Genomic DNA, 15733 nt, shown 5'->3' with positions numbered 1-15733 from the left:
GCGCAGTACACAAAAGGCCTCAGGATTTCGGCTCCAGGTAAGAAAGAAATCGTGGCTCGTTCTTTCAGCCCCAAATTCGGGGCAATTGCTCTGGACTCCGGATCACCGTAACCCCGGGACAGTTCTGTTCTTTTCCCTCTCTCTCAGCCCAACGATCCGTACACGAGCTCCGGGGAGCTTCCAGTTGATGAGGGAATGGGAACCGATGGATCTCTCAGACAGAGCTGAGCTCCAGCTATCTACATGTAAGGATTAGGAACTCGGAGAAAGGGAACAAAATCTTTTACATCACCAGTTGAGAAAATCACCTTTGTTCTACCTCCAATCACAAACAAGAGAAAATGTGCAGACATTGAAAATCCAAGCAACACATCCAAAATGCTGGAGGAACTCAGAATTAGTATTCTTTCCCATAGATGCTGTCTGGCCTGCTGAGTTCCTCCAGCATTTTATGTGTGTTGCTTGTTCTATCTCCTGTTGTTTTGAACTTTTGTACCGGTGAGAACATGTTTTGATCCATTCTGTCTGGGTACATAATGATATCAAACACTTTTGCCCTGGGCAACAAGTATCTTTCACATCACAAAGCTGCCAGACTCCAGTCAGTGCCCTTCCCGTCATATTCACTGGCATTGCCAACAATGAGTTCAACACCGTCAGGTGGATTGTTCAGGGGAAATATTTATGTACAATACAGAAACTGGTGTTACCTGTGAGTATTGTGGCGATGCAGAAGTTGCTGGAGAATTTGCAAGTGGGAGGAAGTGGAGTGATACTTGGAAATCTGACTTTTTAAATCATCATTTAGCAAGCAAATCAGATATGGATGGTGTGCAAAAGCTGGAGTGAGAAAATCCTTCATTATCCTCTGCAGTCCTGCTACACAGGCTGTGTGAGAGTGCAGATGAACTCAATCAAACCTAGAGCAGATCAAAGTTCTGATTAACAGTGTTTTGCTAGCTGTTAAAATAAATACCTCTCTATTTAAAATTCAGTGTACACATGTTGTCAGTGGGTAAAATTTGCACAGCACAAGATTTTTCGACATTACAAATTAGAGGGGACATTGGTGGGAAGGTGGGGAGACCTCCAGTGTCCCTGATGCCCTCACCTACAAATTGTGCATCCAGCTGCAGCTTGTAGCCCTGTAGGTCAGGGAGTTGGAACTTGAAATGCATGAATTCCAGATCATCCGGGAGTTGGAGGGGCTGATAGATATGACAAGAAGAGAGATGAGTTGCACCCAAGGTGCAGGACACAGGGAACTGCGTGACAGTCAGGAAGGGGATAGAGGTTAAATAGCCATCACAGAGTACTCTTCTGGCCATCCCCTGTAACAACAGGTTGAACACTTTAGAAACTGTTAAGGGGGATTACCTCACAGAGGAATATCAAAGGGCTGATAGCTGATTTGCTTGTTAGGGAATTAAAACTAACAGAGGTCTAAGATCCTAGTGGTAAGGCTTGCTCGTGCTAGTGTGTGTTGTGGGGGGTGGGGGGTTAAACTGAAGTGGAGTCAGAATGCCAGAACAGACAGTGGAGAGGGTGAATTGAAATGACTGATTCCCTTTGTATATCTGAGGAGTAGAAATCTTTACATTACTTCTCTATCTAAATGTGCAATGTGTAATATATAGTAATTATAGTAAGAACAGTAAATACAATAGTGTCAGCATAAACTAATCAGTCTGATAACTTGGTGGAAGGAGCTGTCCCAGAGCCTGTAGGGCCTGGCTTTTATGTTGTGATACCGTTTCCTGGATGGTGGCAGCTGGAGCAGTTTGTGGTTGGGGTGATCCTTCGGGCCTTTTCGCGCAACTGTCTTTGTAAATGTCCTGAATAGTGGAAAGTTCACATCTGCATTTAAAGGTAAAATTTTGAGGGTACAGAATCTTTATGTCCCTGTTATATTATCAATGGATAATATAACCCGGTTACTTAGTATTCATTTGGCACAAAAAAGAGAGGAAATGAGTGTGGCAGTTGCTTTGGATGCAGAAAAAGCATTTGATAGATTGGAATGGGATTTTTTATTTAAGGTATTGGAAAAATATGAGTTAGGAAAATCTTTAATACAATGCATTAAAACCTTAAATACTAATCCTCAAGCTAAAGTAGTTACAAATGGTCAGATTTCAACACCATTTTGCTTAACGAGGTCAACTAGACAAGGCTGCCCATTATCACCTGCTTTATTTGTATTGACAATAGAACCATTAGCTGAATTAATTAGAACAGAATTAGACATTGGGGGCTTTACAGTTGATCAAGAGGAATATAAGATTAATGTATTTGCTGATGATGTTTTGATTTATTTAACAAACCCATTGCAATCTTTGCAAAGATTATCTTTTAGATTGGAAGAATAAAGTAAATTGGGATAAAAGTGAAATTTTACCCCTTACCAAAGGGAATTATAATCAATGTTGATTAGTAACTCAATTTTGATAGTCAATAAACGGGATAAAATATTTAGGTATTAGAGTTGATAATGATGTAAAAAAATTATATAAACAAAATTATTTGCCATTATTAAAAAAATAAAAGAGGATCTTGATAAATGGATGATGTTACCAATAACATTAATAGGTAGTTAATGCTGTAAAAATGAATGTATTTCCTAGATTGCAATATTTATTTCAAACTTTACCAATACAATTACCTCAGAAGTATTTTCAAGAACCGAATAAATATGTAAGGAAATTTCTTTGGAAAGGAAAAATGTCAAGAATATCATTGGAAAAATTTCCATGTAAATTTGATTTAGGAGGGTTACAACTTCCAAATTTTAAGAATTATTTTAAAGCAAATCAACTTTGATTTATTGCGTCTTTTTTTGATGAAGAAAAACCGGCATGGATTAGAATAGAATTAGATAAGATACGAGAAAACATACCAGAAGATTTTATATATAAATGGGAATCCAAATGGATACGGGGGAAAAAAATCTCCTATTTTAAGACACTTGATTGATTTATGGAATAAGGTAAATATGGACAATGAGATAAAGAAATCTCTATTAGCAAAAAGAACTTTAATTCAAAATAGGTTTATTCCTTTTACAATGGATAATAAACTTTTACTAATCGGTTCCAAAAGGGGATTAAATATATAGATGATTGTTTTGAAGGAGGTATATTGATGTCGTTTGATCAATTAAAAAATAAATATGAAATATCAAATTAAACTCTGGTCAAACAATGTTGATGCCAAAATCTAGTGAAATAGAAATATTAATTCAAAAAGGAAAAATTAAAAAAATTACATCTTGTATGTATAATTTGATTCAAAAACAGACAATTAAATCAGGAATTCATAAATCAAGACAAAAATGGGAATCTGATTTGAATGTTAAAATTGATGGAAAAAACTGGTCAAGATTATGTTCTGATAGTATGAGAAATACAATAAATGTTCGACAGATTAATACAATATAATTTTTTACATCAATTATATATAACACCACAGAAAATAAATAGATTAAATTCAAATATGTCTGACCAATGTTTTCGATGTAATCATGAAATTGGTACCTTTTTACATTCTACTTGGTCTTGTTTTAAAATTCAACCATTTTGGATAAATCTAAGACTTTTATTGGAACAAATTACTGGAGTACAACTCCCACATCGTCCAGTATTATTTTTATTAGGAGACATTGAAGGGACAATACCGAAACTTAAATTGAATAAGTGTCAGAAAAAATTTATAAAAATTGCATTGGCAGTAGCCAAAAAAGTTATCGCAGTTACTTGGAAATCTGATTTATATTTAACTATGGATTGTTGGAATAATGAAATACATAGTTGTATTCCACTTGAAAAAATTACATACAATCTAAGAAATGAATATGATATATTTTTGAAAATTTGGCTCCCATACCTACAAAAGATAGGATTAAATACATAGGTCCTTTGAAGATAAAATTATAAATTAATTGGGGAAAGTAAAAATCAATATTAAAATTATTTTGAACTCCATGGAGCATGTGGGGATCCTCTGATATCCAGGCAATCTTTCTCTCTTTTTTTTCTTTCTTTAGATAAGGGTTAAGAGGGGGAGGGTTAATATTATTTTTCTCACTATTTTATCATCACATTTATTCTCTGTAATTTTCTAAAATTTTAATAAATAAAAAAACACAACTTCACGTGGAAAATCTTCAAAAAAGCAAATGTCTGAATTCAGATACTGAAAAGATCTTTTTTTTTCTCACAAGCTTAATAATAAGTTCTTTGTCTCTGAAACGGAGAAAACGCACAACAATATGTCTGTTTTTACCTTGATCCAAAAATTTTAAAGTGCCGATTCTGTGAGCCATTTTGATATCTGAAGGCTGTAAGCAAACCTCTGGAAATAAAGACTGAAGCATTTTTTGCGAAATAATCCAGTGTGTCGGCCAATTCTGATTTCTCTTTTAATCCAACAATTCGAATATTGTTCCGATGTGATCGAGCTTCAAGATCAATGATCCGTTGTTGGGCTTTTTCCAAATGACAGGAAAGGTCCAAAGTACTTCAACTAACTTCTTTAAGATCAAGGCTCAAAGAGTCGACTTTTACTTCGAATTTCTCTTTTAGTTGAGTTATCTCAATGCTGATATTGCTGATTTGAGATTTTAGTCTCTGTACCCGGGAGTGGGTTCCTCCGAGAATTCGTCAGTTTTCTTGATTTTCCCATTGACCGGGTCCGTATTTCTTATGGCGCTTCTGAGAGTGGCCATAATTATATCTGATCCGACTGAATAAAGTTGAAATTTCTAAGTATAAACCGGAAAAGGGAGAGATTAAAGACGGACAAGAAGCGGCTGTGTCCGACATGTCCATAGCTGGGAGGCGGAGTCCCCTAGAGGAACAAATGTGTAGGTAGATCACAGACCATGCCAAGAAACAAAGGTTGATATGGTAAGCGATTTTAACTTTCCAAATATTGACTGTGTCTCCCATCCTGCAAAAGGACTAGCTGGGGTAGAATTTGGCAAATGTGTCCTTAATCAGTATGTAGAATTCCCAACATAGAAGTGTGCAATATGCTATTAGGGAATGATCGAGGGCTAGTGACAGAAATTAGTGTATGGGAACACTTTGTATTTAGTGATCATAATGCCATGAGATTCCAAGTAAATATGGAAAAAGAGAGGTCTGGGACACAGGTTAAGATTCTAAATAGGAGAAAGGTCAATTTGGATGTTATCAGAAAGGATCTGAGAAGTGTGGACTGGGTCAGGATGTTTTCTGTCAAAGGAGTACTTGGTAAATGGGAGTCCTTCAGCAGTGGAATTTTGAATCTGTGGAGTTTGTATGTGCCTGTAAAATTAAAAGTTGAAAGGTAACTGGTGCAGGGAACCTTGGTTTTCAAAAGATATGGTGGCCCCGGATATTTTATTCCTGTAAATGCTTCAGACTGGTAGGTGCAACCAAGACTCATTAAAGACTACAAATCATAATTCAATGCCCTGAGCTTACCTGATCTTTATTTTAGTTATAACCATATAACGATTACAGCACGGAAACAGGCCATCTCAGCCCTTCTAGTCTGTGCCGAACGCTTACTCTCACTTAGTCCCACTGGCCCGCACTCAGCCCATAACCCTCCATCCCTTTCCTGTCCATATACCTATACAATTTTACTTTAAATGACAATACCGAATGTGCCTCTACCACTTCTACTAGAAGCTCGTTCCACACAGCTACCACTCTCTGAGTAAAGAAGTTCCCCCTCGTGTTACCCCTAAACTTTTGCCCCCGACTCTCAAATCATGTCCTCTTGCTTGAATTTCTCCTACTCAATGGAAAAAGCCTATCCACGTCAACTCAATCTATCCCCCTCCTTATTTTACATACCTCTATCAAGTCCCCCCTCAACCTTCTACTCTCCAAAGAATAAAGACCTAACTTGTTAAACCTTTCCCTGTAACTTAGGTGCTGAAACCCAGGTAACATTCTAGTAAATCTTCTCTGTACTCTCTCTCTATTTTGTTGACATCTTTCCTATAATTCGGTGACCAGAACTGTACACAATACTCCAAATTTGGACTTACTAATGCCTTGTACAACTTTGACATTACATCCCAACTCCTATACTCAATGCTGTGATTTATAAAGGCCAGCATATCAAAAGCTTTCTTCACCACATGACATTCCACCTTCAGGGAACTGTGCACCATTATTCCTAGATCACTCTGTTCTACTGCATTCTTCAATGCCCTACCATTTACCTTGTATGACCTATTTGGATTATTCCTACCAAAATGTAGCACCTCACACTTACCAGCATTAAACTCCATCTGCCATTGTTCAGCCCACTCTTCTAACTGGCCTAAATCTCTCTGCATGGTTTGAAAACTTACTTCATTATCCACAATGCCACCTACCTTAGTATCATCTGCATACTTACTAATCCAATTTACCACCCCATCATCCAGATCATTAGTGTATATGACAAACAACATTGGACCCAATGCAGATCCCTGAAGCACACCACTAGTCACCGGCCTCCAACCTGACACAGTTATCCACCACTACTGTCTGGCATCTCCCATCCAGTCACTGTTGAATCCATTTTACTACTTCAATATTGATACCTAACGATTAAACCTTCTTAACTAACCTCCCGTGTGGGACATTGTCAAAGGCCTTACTGAAGTCCATATAGACAACATCCACTGCTTTACCCTCGTCAACTTTCCTCGTAACCTCTTCAAATAATTCAATAAGATTTGTCAAATATGACCTTCCACGCTCAAATCCATGCTGACTATTCCTAATCAGACCCTGTCTATCCAGATAATTATATATACCATCTCTAAGAATACTTTCGATTAAATTACCCACCACTGACATCAAACTGACAAGTCTATAATTGCTAGGTTTACTCTTAGAACCCTTTTTAAACAATGGAACCACATGAGCAATACGCCAATCCTCCGGCACCATCCCCGTTTCTAATGACATTTGAAATATTTCTGTCAGAGCCCCTACTGTTTCTACACTAACTTCCCTCAACGTCCTAGGGAATATCCTGTCAGGACCCGGAGATTGTTGTCTTCTGTTGGTTTCTAAAACTTTCCAATCATTTTTGTTCTATTATTTACCCTCTCTTTGGCATTTATGTTGGCTTTGGCTTCTCATTTCAGTCATGGTTGTGTCCTCCTGCCTTTCCAATGCTTCCACTTCTTTGGGATGTATCGATCACTCAGCTCCCGAATTGATCCAAGAAACTCCAGCCATTACTGCTCCATCGTCATTCCTACCAGTCTCCCCTTCCAATCAAGTTTGGCCAGCTTCTCTGTCAGGGACATGGAGAAGTTCCATGCAACAGGCCATTTGGCCCATCCAGACAATGCTGAAGATTTTTAAACTCTCTGATGCAACATCCTACACTGGGATCACAGCCCTCCATACCCCTACCATCCAGCTACCCATCCAAACTTCTCTTAAATGCTGAAATTGAGCTGGCAGGAACCATTTGTGCTGGCATCTCATTCCACACTCTCACAACCATTTCAGTGAAGGGTTTTTCCACATGTTCCCCTTGAATTTTCACATTCCCCACTTCCGCATGACCTCTGGTTATCATCACATCCAACCTCAGTGGAAACAATTGCTTGCTTTTACCCTATCTGTACCCTCACAATTGTGTATGCTTTGAACAAATCCTCAAAGCAATGTATAATTTCCTTGTTTATGTTTAGAACCGTTTTTAGGTGTATAAGATGATGAGGGGCATTGATCATGTGGATAGGCAGAGGCTTTTTCCCAGGGCAGAAGTGGCTAACACGAGGGGACAGAATTTTAGGTTGCTTGAAAATGTGTGCCAAGGGGATGTCGGGGGTAAGTTTTTCACACAGAGAGTGGTGGGTGTGTGGAATGCACTGCCAGCAGCGGGGGTGGAAGCGAATACAATAGGGTCTTTTATGACACCCTTAGACAGGTACATGGAGCTTAGAAAAATAGAGGTCTATGCGTTGGGGAAATTCCAGGCAGTTTCCAGAGTAGGTTACATGGTTGGCACAACTTTGTGGGCTGAAGGGCCTGTGATATGTTGGAGACTTCTATGTTCTATGTTAAACAGCGAAACATAGAAAACCTACAGCCTTTGGCCCACAAAGTTGTGCCGTACATGTGCCTAACTTAGAAATTACTAGGCTTATCTATAGCCCACTATTTCACTAAGCTCCATGTACCGATCTAAAAGCCTCTTAATATACCCTATCGTATTCTGGAATCGTATCGTATCCTCCACCACTGTTGTCGCACACACTCACCACTCTCTGAGTAAAAAACTTGCCGCTGACATCGCCTCTGTACCGATTCCACAGCATCTTAAACCTGTGTCCTCTTGTGGCAGCTATTTCAGACCTGGCAAAAAGCCTCTGACTATCCACATGATGAATGCCTCTCATCATCTTGTACAACTCTATCAGGTCACCTCTCATCCTCCTTCGCTCCAAGGAGAAAAGGCCGAGTTCACTCAACCTGTTCTTGTAAGGCTTGTTCCCCAATCCTGGCAACATCCGTGTAAATCTCCTCTGCACCCTTTGTATGGCTTCAACATCCTTCCTGTAGTGAGGCGACCAGAATTGAGCACAGTACACCAAGTGGGGTCTGACCAGGGTGCTATATAGCTGCAACATTGCCTCTTGGCTCCCAAATTCAGTTCCATGATTGATGAAGGCCAATACACCATACACCTTCTTAACCACACAGTCAACCTGCGCAGCTGCTTTGAGTGTCCTATGGACACGGACCCCAAGATCCCTCTGATCCTTCACACTGCCAAGGGTTTTACCATTAATACTATTTTCTGCCATCATATTTGACTTGACAAAATAAACCACTTCACACTTCTCTGAGTTGAACTCCATCTGTCACTTCTCAGCCCAGTTTCGCATCCTATCAATGTCGCACTGTAACCTCTGACAGCCCTCCACACTATCCATAACACCTCCAACCTTTGTGTCATCAACAAACTTACTAACCCATCCCTCCACTTCCTCATCCAGGTTATTTATAAAAATCACAAAGAGTAGCGGTCCCAGAACAGATCCCCAAGGCTCTGCCTTGTGTCATTCATTGAAACAACATTGGCTGTTCTCCAATCCTTTTGTACATCCCCCCATCACCAAGGATAATTTAGTTATCTCTGCTAGGGATCCCGACAATTTCTGCACTTGCCTCCTGTAGGGTCCGAGGGAGCACCTTGTCATGCCCTGGAAATTTATCCACTCTCATCTGCCTCAGGACAGTAAACATCTCCTGTTCTTTAATTTGTACAGGGACCAGGATTTTAATGCTGCTTTTCCAAACATACCCATAGACCCTGTGTCCATCTCCTGAGTAAATAGAGGTAAAAAAAATAAAGATCTTCTCCATCTGCTTTGGTTCCACACGTGGGTTGCCATTCCGGTCTTCCAGATTGCCTTGCAATCCTTCTGCTCTTACTCTATATCTGGAATCCCTGAGGATTATCCTCCATCTTTTCTGCGAGGGGTATCTCATGCCTTCTTTTAGCCATCCTGATTTATTTCTTATGTGTTCTCTTGCATTTCTTATACTCCGTAAGAACCTGTCTGCCTATCCCTGTTGTGCAACCCCATTTTGTCCTTCACCAGGGTCTCAAAATCTCTTGAAATCCAAGGTTCCCTACAGTTTCTATCTGTATCTTTTATTCTGACAAGCACATACCCACTTTGTACTTTCAGAATTTCACTTTGAAGGCCTCCCACTTACCAAGCACACCTTTGCCATAAAGCAGCCTGTCCCAATCCACAGTTGCCAGATCCTAGTATCTTAATTCCAGGTGTTGATCCATTCCCTGAACACATCCACCTTTCCTATCATGCTCCTTGCATTGAGATATACAGGGCTCAGCACATTCACTGCACCATGCTCAACGTTTTCCATTCCTGACCTTGTCTGAGGTCTGAACAACACCTGTCTCCACAACACCTCCACTATCTGTTCTGTTATTCAGGCATCCATTCCCCCTGAGACTTTAGTTTAACCCCCCTTACCCCCACCCCCCACCATGCAGCTCTATCACCCCTTTGGGTTTCATCTCCCAGATCAATAAAAAGGAGGTGCATACAGGCAGATAGGAACAAATGGGCTACTTATGAAGTACAGTGAATTCAAGTGAACACTTATGAAGAAATAAAAGAAGGCAAAGAAAAAAGAGTTTGCCCCAGCAGAGAAGATGAAGGAGAATCCTCAGGGATTCTGCAGATATGTTCAGAGCAAAAAAATTGCAAGGGAAAAAATAAATACTCTGGAAGATCAGAATGGTAATCCATATGAAGAGACAAAATATATAGGGGATATTTTAAATATTATCTTTGCATCTGTATTTACTCAGGAGTTGGTCACAGAGTCTATAGAAGTGAGGCAAAGCAGCATCAACTTCATGGACCTTGTACAGTTTACAGAGGTGGAGGTGTTTGCCGTCTGAAGGTAAATTGCCATGGATAAATCCCCAGGGCCTGACAAGTTGTTACCTGGGACCCTGTGGAAGTCAAGTGCAGAAATTGTCAGGGCCCAAACACAGATATTTAAATCATCCTTAGTGACAGGTGAGGTACTGGAGGATTGGAGGACAACCAATGATGATCCGCTGTTCAAGAAAAGCTCTAAAAATAAACTAAGAAATTGTACTTTGGTGAGATTGACATCAGTAGGGGGGAAAGTTATTGGAATGTGTGTGCAGGAACTGGGTATGCAAGTATTTAGATAGATGTGGACTGATTAAGGACAGCCAGCATTGCTTTGTGCAAGGTAGGTCATGTCTAACCAATCTTACAGAGTCTCTCGAGGAAGTTATCAGGAAAGTTTATGAAGAAAAGGCGGTGGATGTTGTCTACATCGACTTTAGCAAAGCATTTGACAAAGCTTCATATGGGAGGTGGGTCAAGAAGGTTAAGTCACTCAACGTTCAAGATGAGATAGTAAATTGGATCTGACACTGTCTTTGGGAGAAGCTAGAGTGTGGTAGCAGATGATTGCCTCTCTGACTGGTGTGCCACAGGGATCAGTACTGGATCTAGTGTTGTTTGTCATCTATATCAGTAATCTGGATGTTAACATGGTCAGCTGGATCAGCAAATTTGTGGATGAAACCAAGATTGGGGTGTAGTGGACAATGAGGAAGGCTACCATGGCTTGCTGATCTGGACCAGCTGGAAAAATGGGTTGAGAAATGGAAAATGGAATTTAATGCAGACGTGTGAGGTGTTTTACTTTGGTAGGACCTTCTTACACAGTGACTGGTTGGGCATGGAGGAGTGGTGTAGAGGAAAGGGATCTGGGAATACAGGTCTATATTTCACTGAAAGTGGTGTCACAGTTCGACAGGGACGGAAGGAAAGATTTTGGCACATTGACCTTCGTAAACCAAAGTACTGAGTACAGGAGATGGATGTTATGCTGACATTGTACAAGACATTGGTGAGACCTAGTTTGGAGTATTGTGTGCAGTTTTGGTCTCCAATCTACATGAAAGATGTAAAAGTGGTTGAAAAAGTTCAGAGAAAATTCGTAAAGATGTTGCCAGGTCTGGAGGAGATGGGTTAGAAGGAAAGATTGAACAGGGCAGGACTTTATTTCTTGGAATGGAGAAGATTAAGGGGAGATTTGATGGAGGTGTACCAACATTATGAAGGATCTAGATAAGGTAAATGCAGGCTGGCTTTTACTACTGAGATGGTGTGGGACTACAACCAGAGACCATGGGTTAAGGGTGAAAGGTGAAATGTTAAGGGGAACATGAGGGGAAACTTCTTCACACAGATGGTCATCTGGGTGTGGGATGAGCAGCCAGCACAAGTGGTGCATGCGAGCTCAATTTCAGCATTTAAGAGTTTTGTATAGGTACCTGGATGTTAAGGGTATGGGAGTAGCCAGATTAAATAGTTCAACACAGACTAGATGGGCCAAAGGGCCTGTTTCTGTTGTACTTTTCCATGACTGTGACAAGAACATGAAATAATACTGATATTCATTCAATTCCTCTTAACTGCTGTGGAGACCAACCATTCATCTGGGCAGGGCATGTTAACATTGATTTAAAACTGGCACTTTACATTAACAGAACATGAAAGACATTCTCAGCTGAACGTCAACAAAGGCTATTTCTGTGAGAGTGTTTCAGTTACTGTGGGGCCAGGCACCCATGCAGCTCAGTGGGAACAGGGAATAATACCAATGGAAAGAGTCAAACTGAGCCAGGTCACAGATTGGAGATGGCAGAAATGCCCGATTCTTGTAGAGACAGGAAGAGCATCAGAGAGATAGATGGTCATTCCAGATCCCAGCACTGTGCCCAGTTGGAAGATGATTTCTCACTCCAACTTGGGTGAAACTTCACTGTAACAGTGTGATACCGGATCACACCTTGACAACTCAAGTAATCTCATCTGAAATGTTGTCCTACACCCATTGATGGATTTTATAAATCTTTTTTCAGGTTAACAACAACAAGGAATTTATCTGTGGGAATCTTGAACACTGTTTTGCTGTCATTGTCCATGTATTTAAGAAGTGGAGTGAGGGATTCACTCAATCATCCTTCCTGCTCAGACTGTGGGGAGGGATTCCCTCAATCATCTGACCGACTGGCACACCTGTCATTTTATACATGGGAGAGGCTGCTCACCTTTTCAGACTGAAGGGATTCAGTCAGTCATCCCACCCGTGGGCACACCAGTCAGTTCACACTGGGCAGAGGCTGATCATCTGCTGAATTTGTGGGGAAGGATTCACTCGGTCATGTGACCTAATGACACACCAGCGAGTTCACACTGGGGAGCGGCCGTTCACCTGCTCAGGCTGTGGGAAGGGATTCATTTCCTCATCTCAACTGAAGGGACATCAACGAATTCACACTGGAGAGAGGCCGTTCACCTGCTCAGACTGTGGAAAGGGATTCATTTGGTCATCCCAACTGAAGGTACATCAGAGAGTTCACACTGGAGAGAGGCCATTCATCTGCTCAGTTTGTGATAAGGGATTCATTTTGTCATCTCACCTACTGAGACACCAGTCAGTTCACACTGGAGTGTGGCCATTCACCTGCTCGGTCTGTGGGAAAGGATTCACTTCGTCATGTCACCTACAGAAACACCAGTCAGTTCATTCCGGAGAGAGGCCATTTGCCTGCTCAGACTGTGGGAAGAGATTCACTCGGTCATCTGAACTGAAGGTACATCAGCGAGTTCACACCCGGGAGAGGCCGTTTGCCTGCTCAGACTGTGGGAAGGGATTCACTTTGTCATCTCAGCTACTGAGACACCAGTCAGTTCACACTGGGGAGTGGCCATTCATCTGCTCAGTCTGTGGGAAGGGATTCATTGAATCATCCTCCCTACAGGGACACCAGTCATTTCACACTGGGAAGTGGCGGTTCACCTGCTCAGACTGTGGGAAGGGATTCAATCGGTTATCTCACCTACTGCGACACCAGTCTGTTCACAGTGGGGAGAGGCCGTTCACCTGCTCAGAGTGTGGGAAAGGATTCAGTCAGTATTCCAACCTACAAGCACACTGGTCTGTTCACACTGGAGAGCGGGCATTCACCTGCTCAGACTGTGGGAAAGGATTCACTTCGTCATCTAAACTGAAGGTACATCAGAGAGTTCACACAGGGGAGAGGCCATTCACCTGCTCAAACTGCGGGAAGGGATTCACACAGTTAGCTAGCCTACAAGTACACCAGTCAGTTCACACTGGAGAGAGGCCGTTCACCTGCTCAGAGTGTGGGAAGGGATTCACTCTGTCATCTCAACTGAAGGTACATCAGCGAGTTCACACCGGAGAGTGGCCATTCACCTGCTCCGACTGCGGGAAGGGATTCCCTCAGTCATGTCAACTGAAGGTACATCAGAGAATTCACACTGGAGTGAGGCCGTTCACCTGTTCAGACTGTGGGAAGGGATTCACTTTGTCATTTCAACTGAAGGTACATCAGAGAGTTCACACCGGAGAGAGGCCATTCACCTGTTCAGACTGTGGAAAGGGATTCACTGAATCATCTCAACTGAAGGTACATCAGAGAGTTCACACCGGAGAGAGGCCATTCACTTGCTCAGACTGTGGGAAGGGATTCTCTCTGTCATCTCGTCTACTGACACACCAGTCAGTTCACACCGGGGAGAGGCCGTTCACCTGCTCAGTGTGTGGGAAGGGATTCACTCGGTCCACCGACCTACAGAGACACCAGCGAGTTCACACCGGGTAGAGGCCGTTCACCTGCTGTGATTGTGGGAACCGAATCACTGAGTCAACTAACCTTGTGTAACTCTCGCTTCGGCTAGCAGCTTATTATAGGGGGTGATAGCCCTACAGGCCGGCCAAAAAGAAATCTCGTTTGGGTGGATGTTGTGTGATGTATCCCCTGTTACAGATCAGTACCCCGAAATAACAAACAATACACAATATATGATTAAACAATTGAGCTTTAGAATGCTTACTTTGACTATAGGGTTAGTTGAGAAAATAAAGAAAGATAAAGGGCCCACTCTCTCCATTCACGTCTTCGCATCTCTCCCAAGAAAAAGAGCACGAAAATCTCTCTTCCAGATTCACAAGAAAGGACATTTCTTTCATTGGATAGACCTGCACTCCAAAACCCTGTTATCTCTCGTTGTAACCTAAACATTGCTGTTACAGAGAAACCATTACCTCAGCAGTGAAACCTTACAGCATGTTACACATATGACATTCTCCCAGGTTCACACTGGGCAGAAAGTTTCAATAAGCTGCATGCTGGATATTTGTCCATCACCGTTGCTGAATGCAATTTCGAGAGTGACTGTCAGTGCTGAACTCTGCAATTATTGCTGCTGCTCACCACACCCAGTTCTTCACCCTGGTCACTGGGCATGGGAAGAATTTCTTCTGCTGCACATTCACCTTTAATGGTACTGGAGTTTGATATTCTGCAGAAGTGACAAATAAATCAATTCTATTTTGAACTTTGTCTTTGGTACTTAGTGAGTTCATAACACAACTAGTGTACAGTAGAGAGTCAGCTCAGGCCAGTTGGACCCTGCCAGTTATTCTGTTCCATGATAGGCCTTTTGAATCCTCCCCTTTTTTTCACTTCCCGCTCCCCCTGTGGGATAGGTTCCAGTCACCACTCTGTGGGTGAAGAGGTTTCCCTTAAATTTTCTGTAGACTGAAGAAGTCAAACTGACTGCAGTTCTGTCTGAGATGTTCTTTAACCGTCAAATCTCTGGGCTGAGGAAGAATGACATTGGGAGCTAATCCCCTTATTCAGGGATCATTTCCACATTATGAGTCATTTTCGCTGCTTCTAAAGGGTTGTTAGAAAGCACCACTGTCCTCTAAACACTGAAAGCAGAATGGGAAACCATTACTTGGATGTTCAACGGAGCAGGGTCAGATACCAGAGGCGGGTCAGCACAGGGCAGAGTTTGGGGCTCTGGTCGTTGGTCTGGGTAAGAACGTATGATGAGGAGAAGGCAATCAGCAGCAGGGCGTGACAACAAATGACAGACTAGCAACATTTGGATGATAATTGGCAGAGAAAATAATTCGCTTGTCTGACTGATGACACAAACAATGCCTGTAGTGAGGTGCCCCATTGGTCGAGGCACATGTGTGTGTTGAGAATGGTTATTTCCATTGAGGGAGTTGTTCCTGCTTGTTTATCCTGTTATGTTATATCTGGATGTTTATTTTAGATTATCCTATCTGCAATGATGTATTGATTATCATAT

The 15733-nt window shown here is 41.7% G+C and overlaps 1 protein-coding gene across 1 annotated transcript; it reads left to right on the top strand.

The window, feature by feature from the left end:
- The first annotated feature begins 12667 nt into the window (after positions 1-12667).
- Positions 12668-14864, top strand: LOC140721645 (uncharacterized). Its single transcript, XM_073036452.1, has one exon. The coding sequence runs from the start codon at positions 12772-12774 to the stop codon at positions 14227-14229; it is 1458 nt and encodes a 485-aa protein (XP_072892553.1). The 5' UTR covers positions 12668-12771; the 3' UTR covers positions 14230-14864.
- The last annotated feature ends 869 nt before the right edge of the window (positions 14865-15733 follow it).

This window comes from Hemitrygon akajei, unplaced genomic scaffold (genome assembly GCF_048418815.1).
Source record: "Hemitrygon akajei unplaced genomic scaffold, sHemAka1.3 Scf000059, whole genome shotgun sequence".
NCBI lineage: Eukaryota > Metazoa > Chordata > Chondrichthyes > Myliobatiformes > Dasyatidae > Hemitrygon > Hemitrygon akajei.
Note: the sequence above shows the minus strand (reverse complement) of the source record. Positions and strands in the feature narration are given on the sequence as shown.

Excerpts from the sequence above, each read along its gene's own strand:
- LOC140721645 (XM_073036452.1), top strand. The coding sequence starts at position 12,772 with ATGACACACCAGCGAGTTCACACTGGGGAGCGGCCGTTCACCTGCTCA.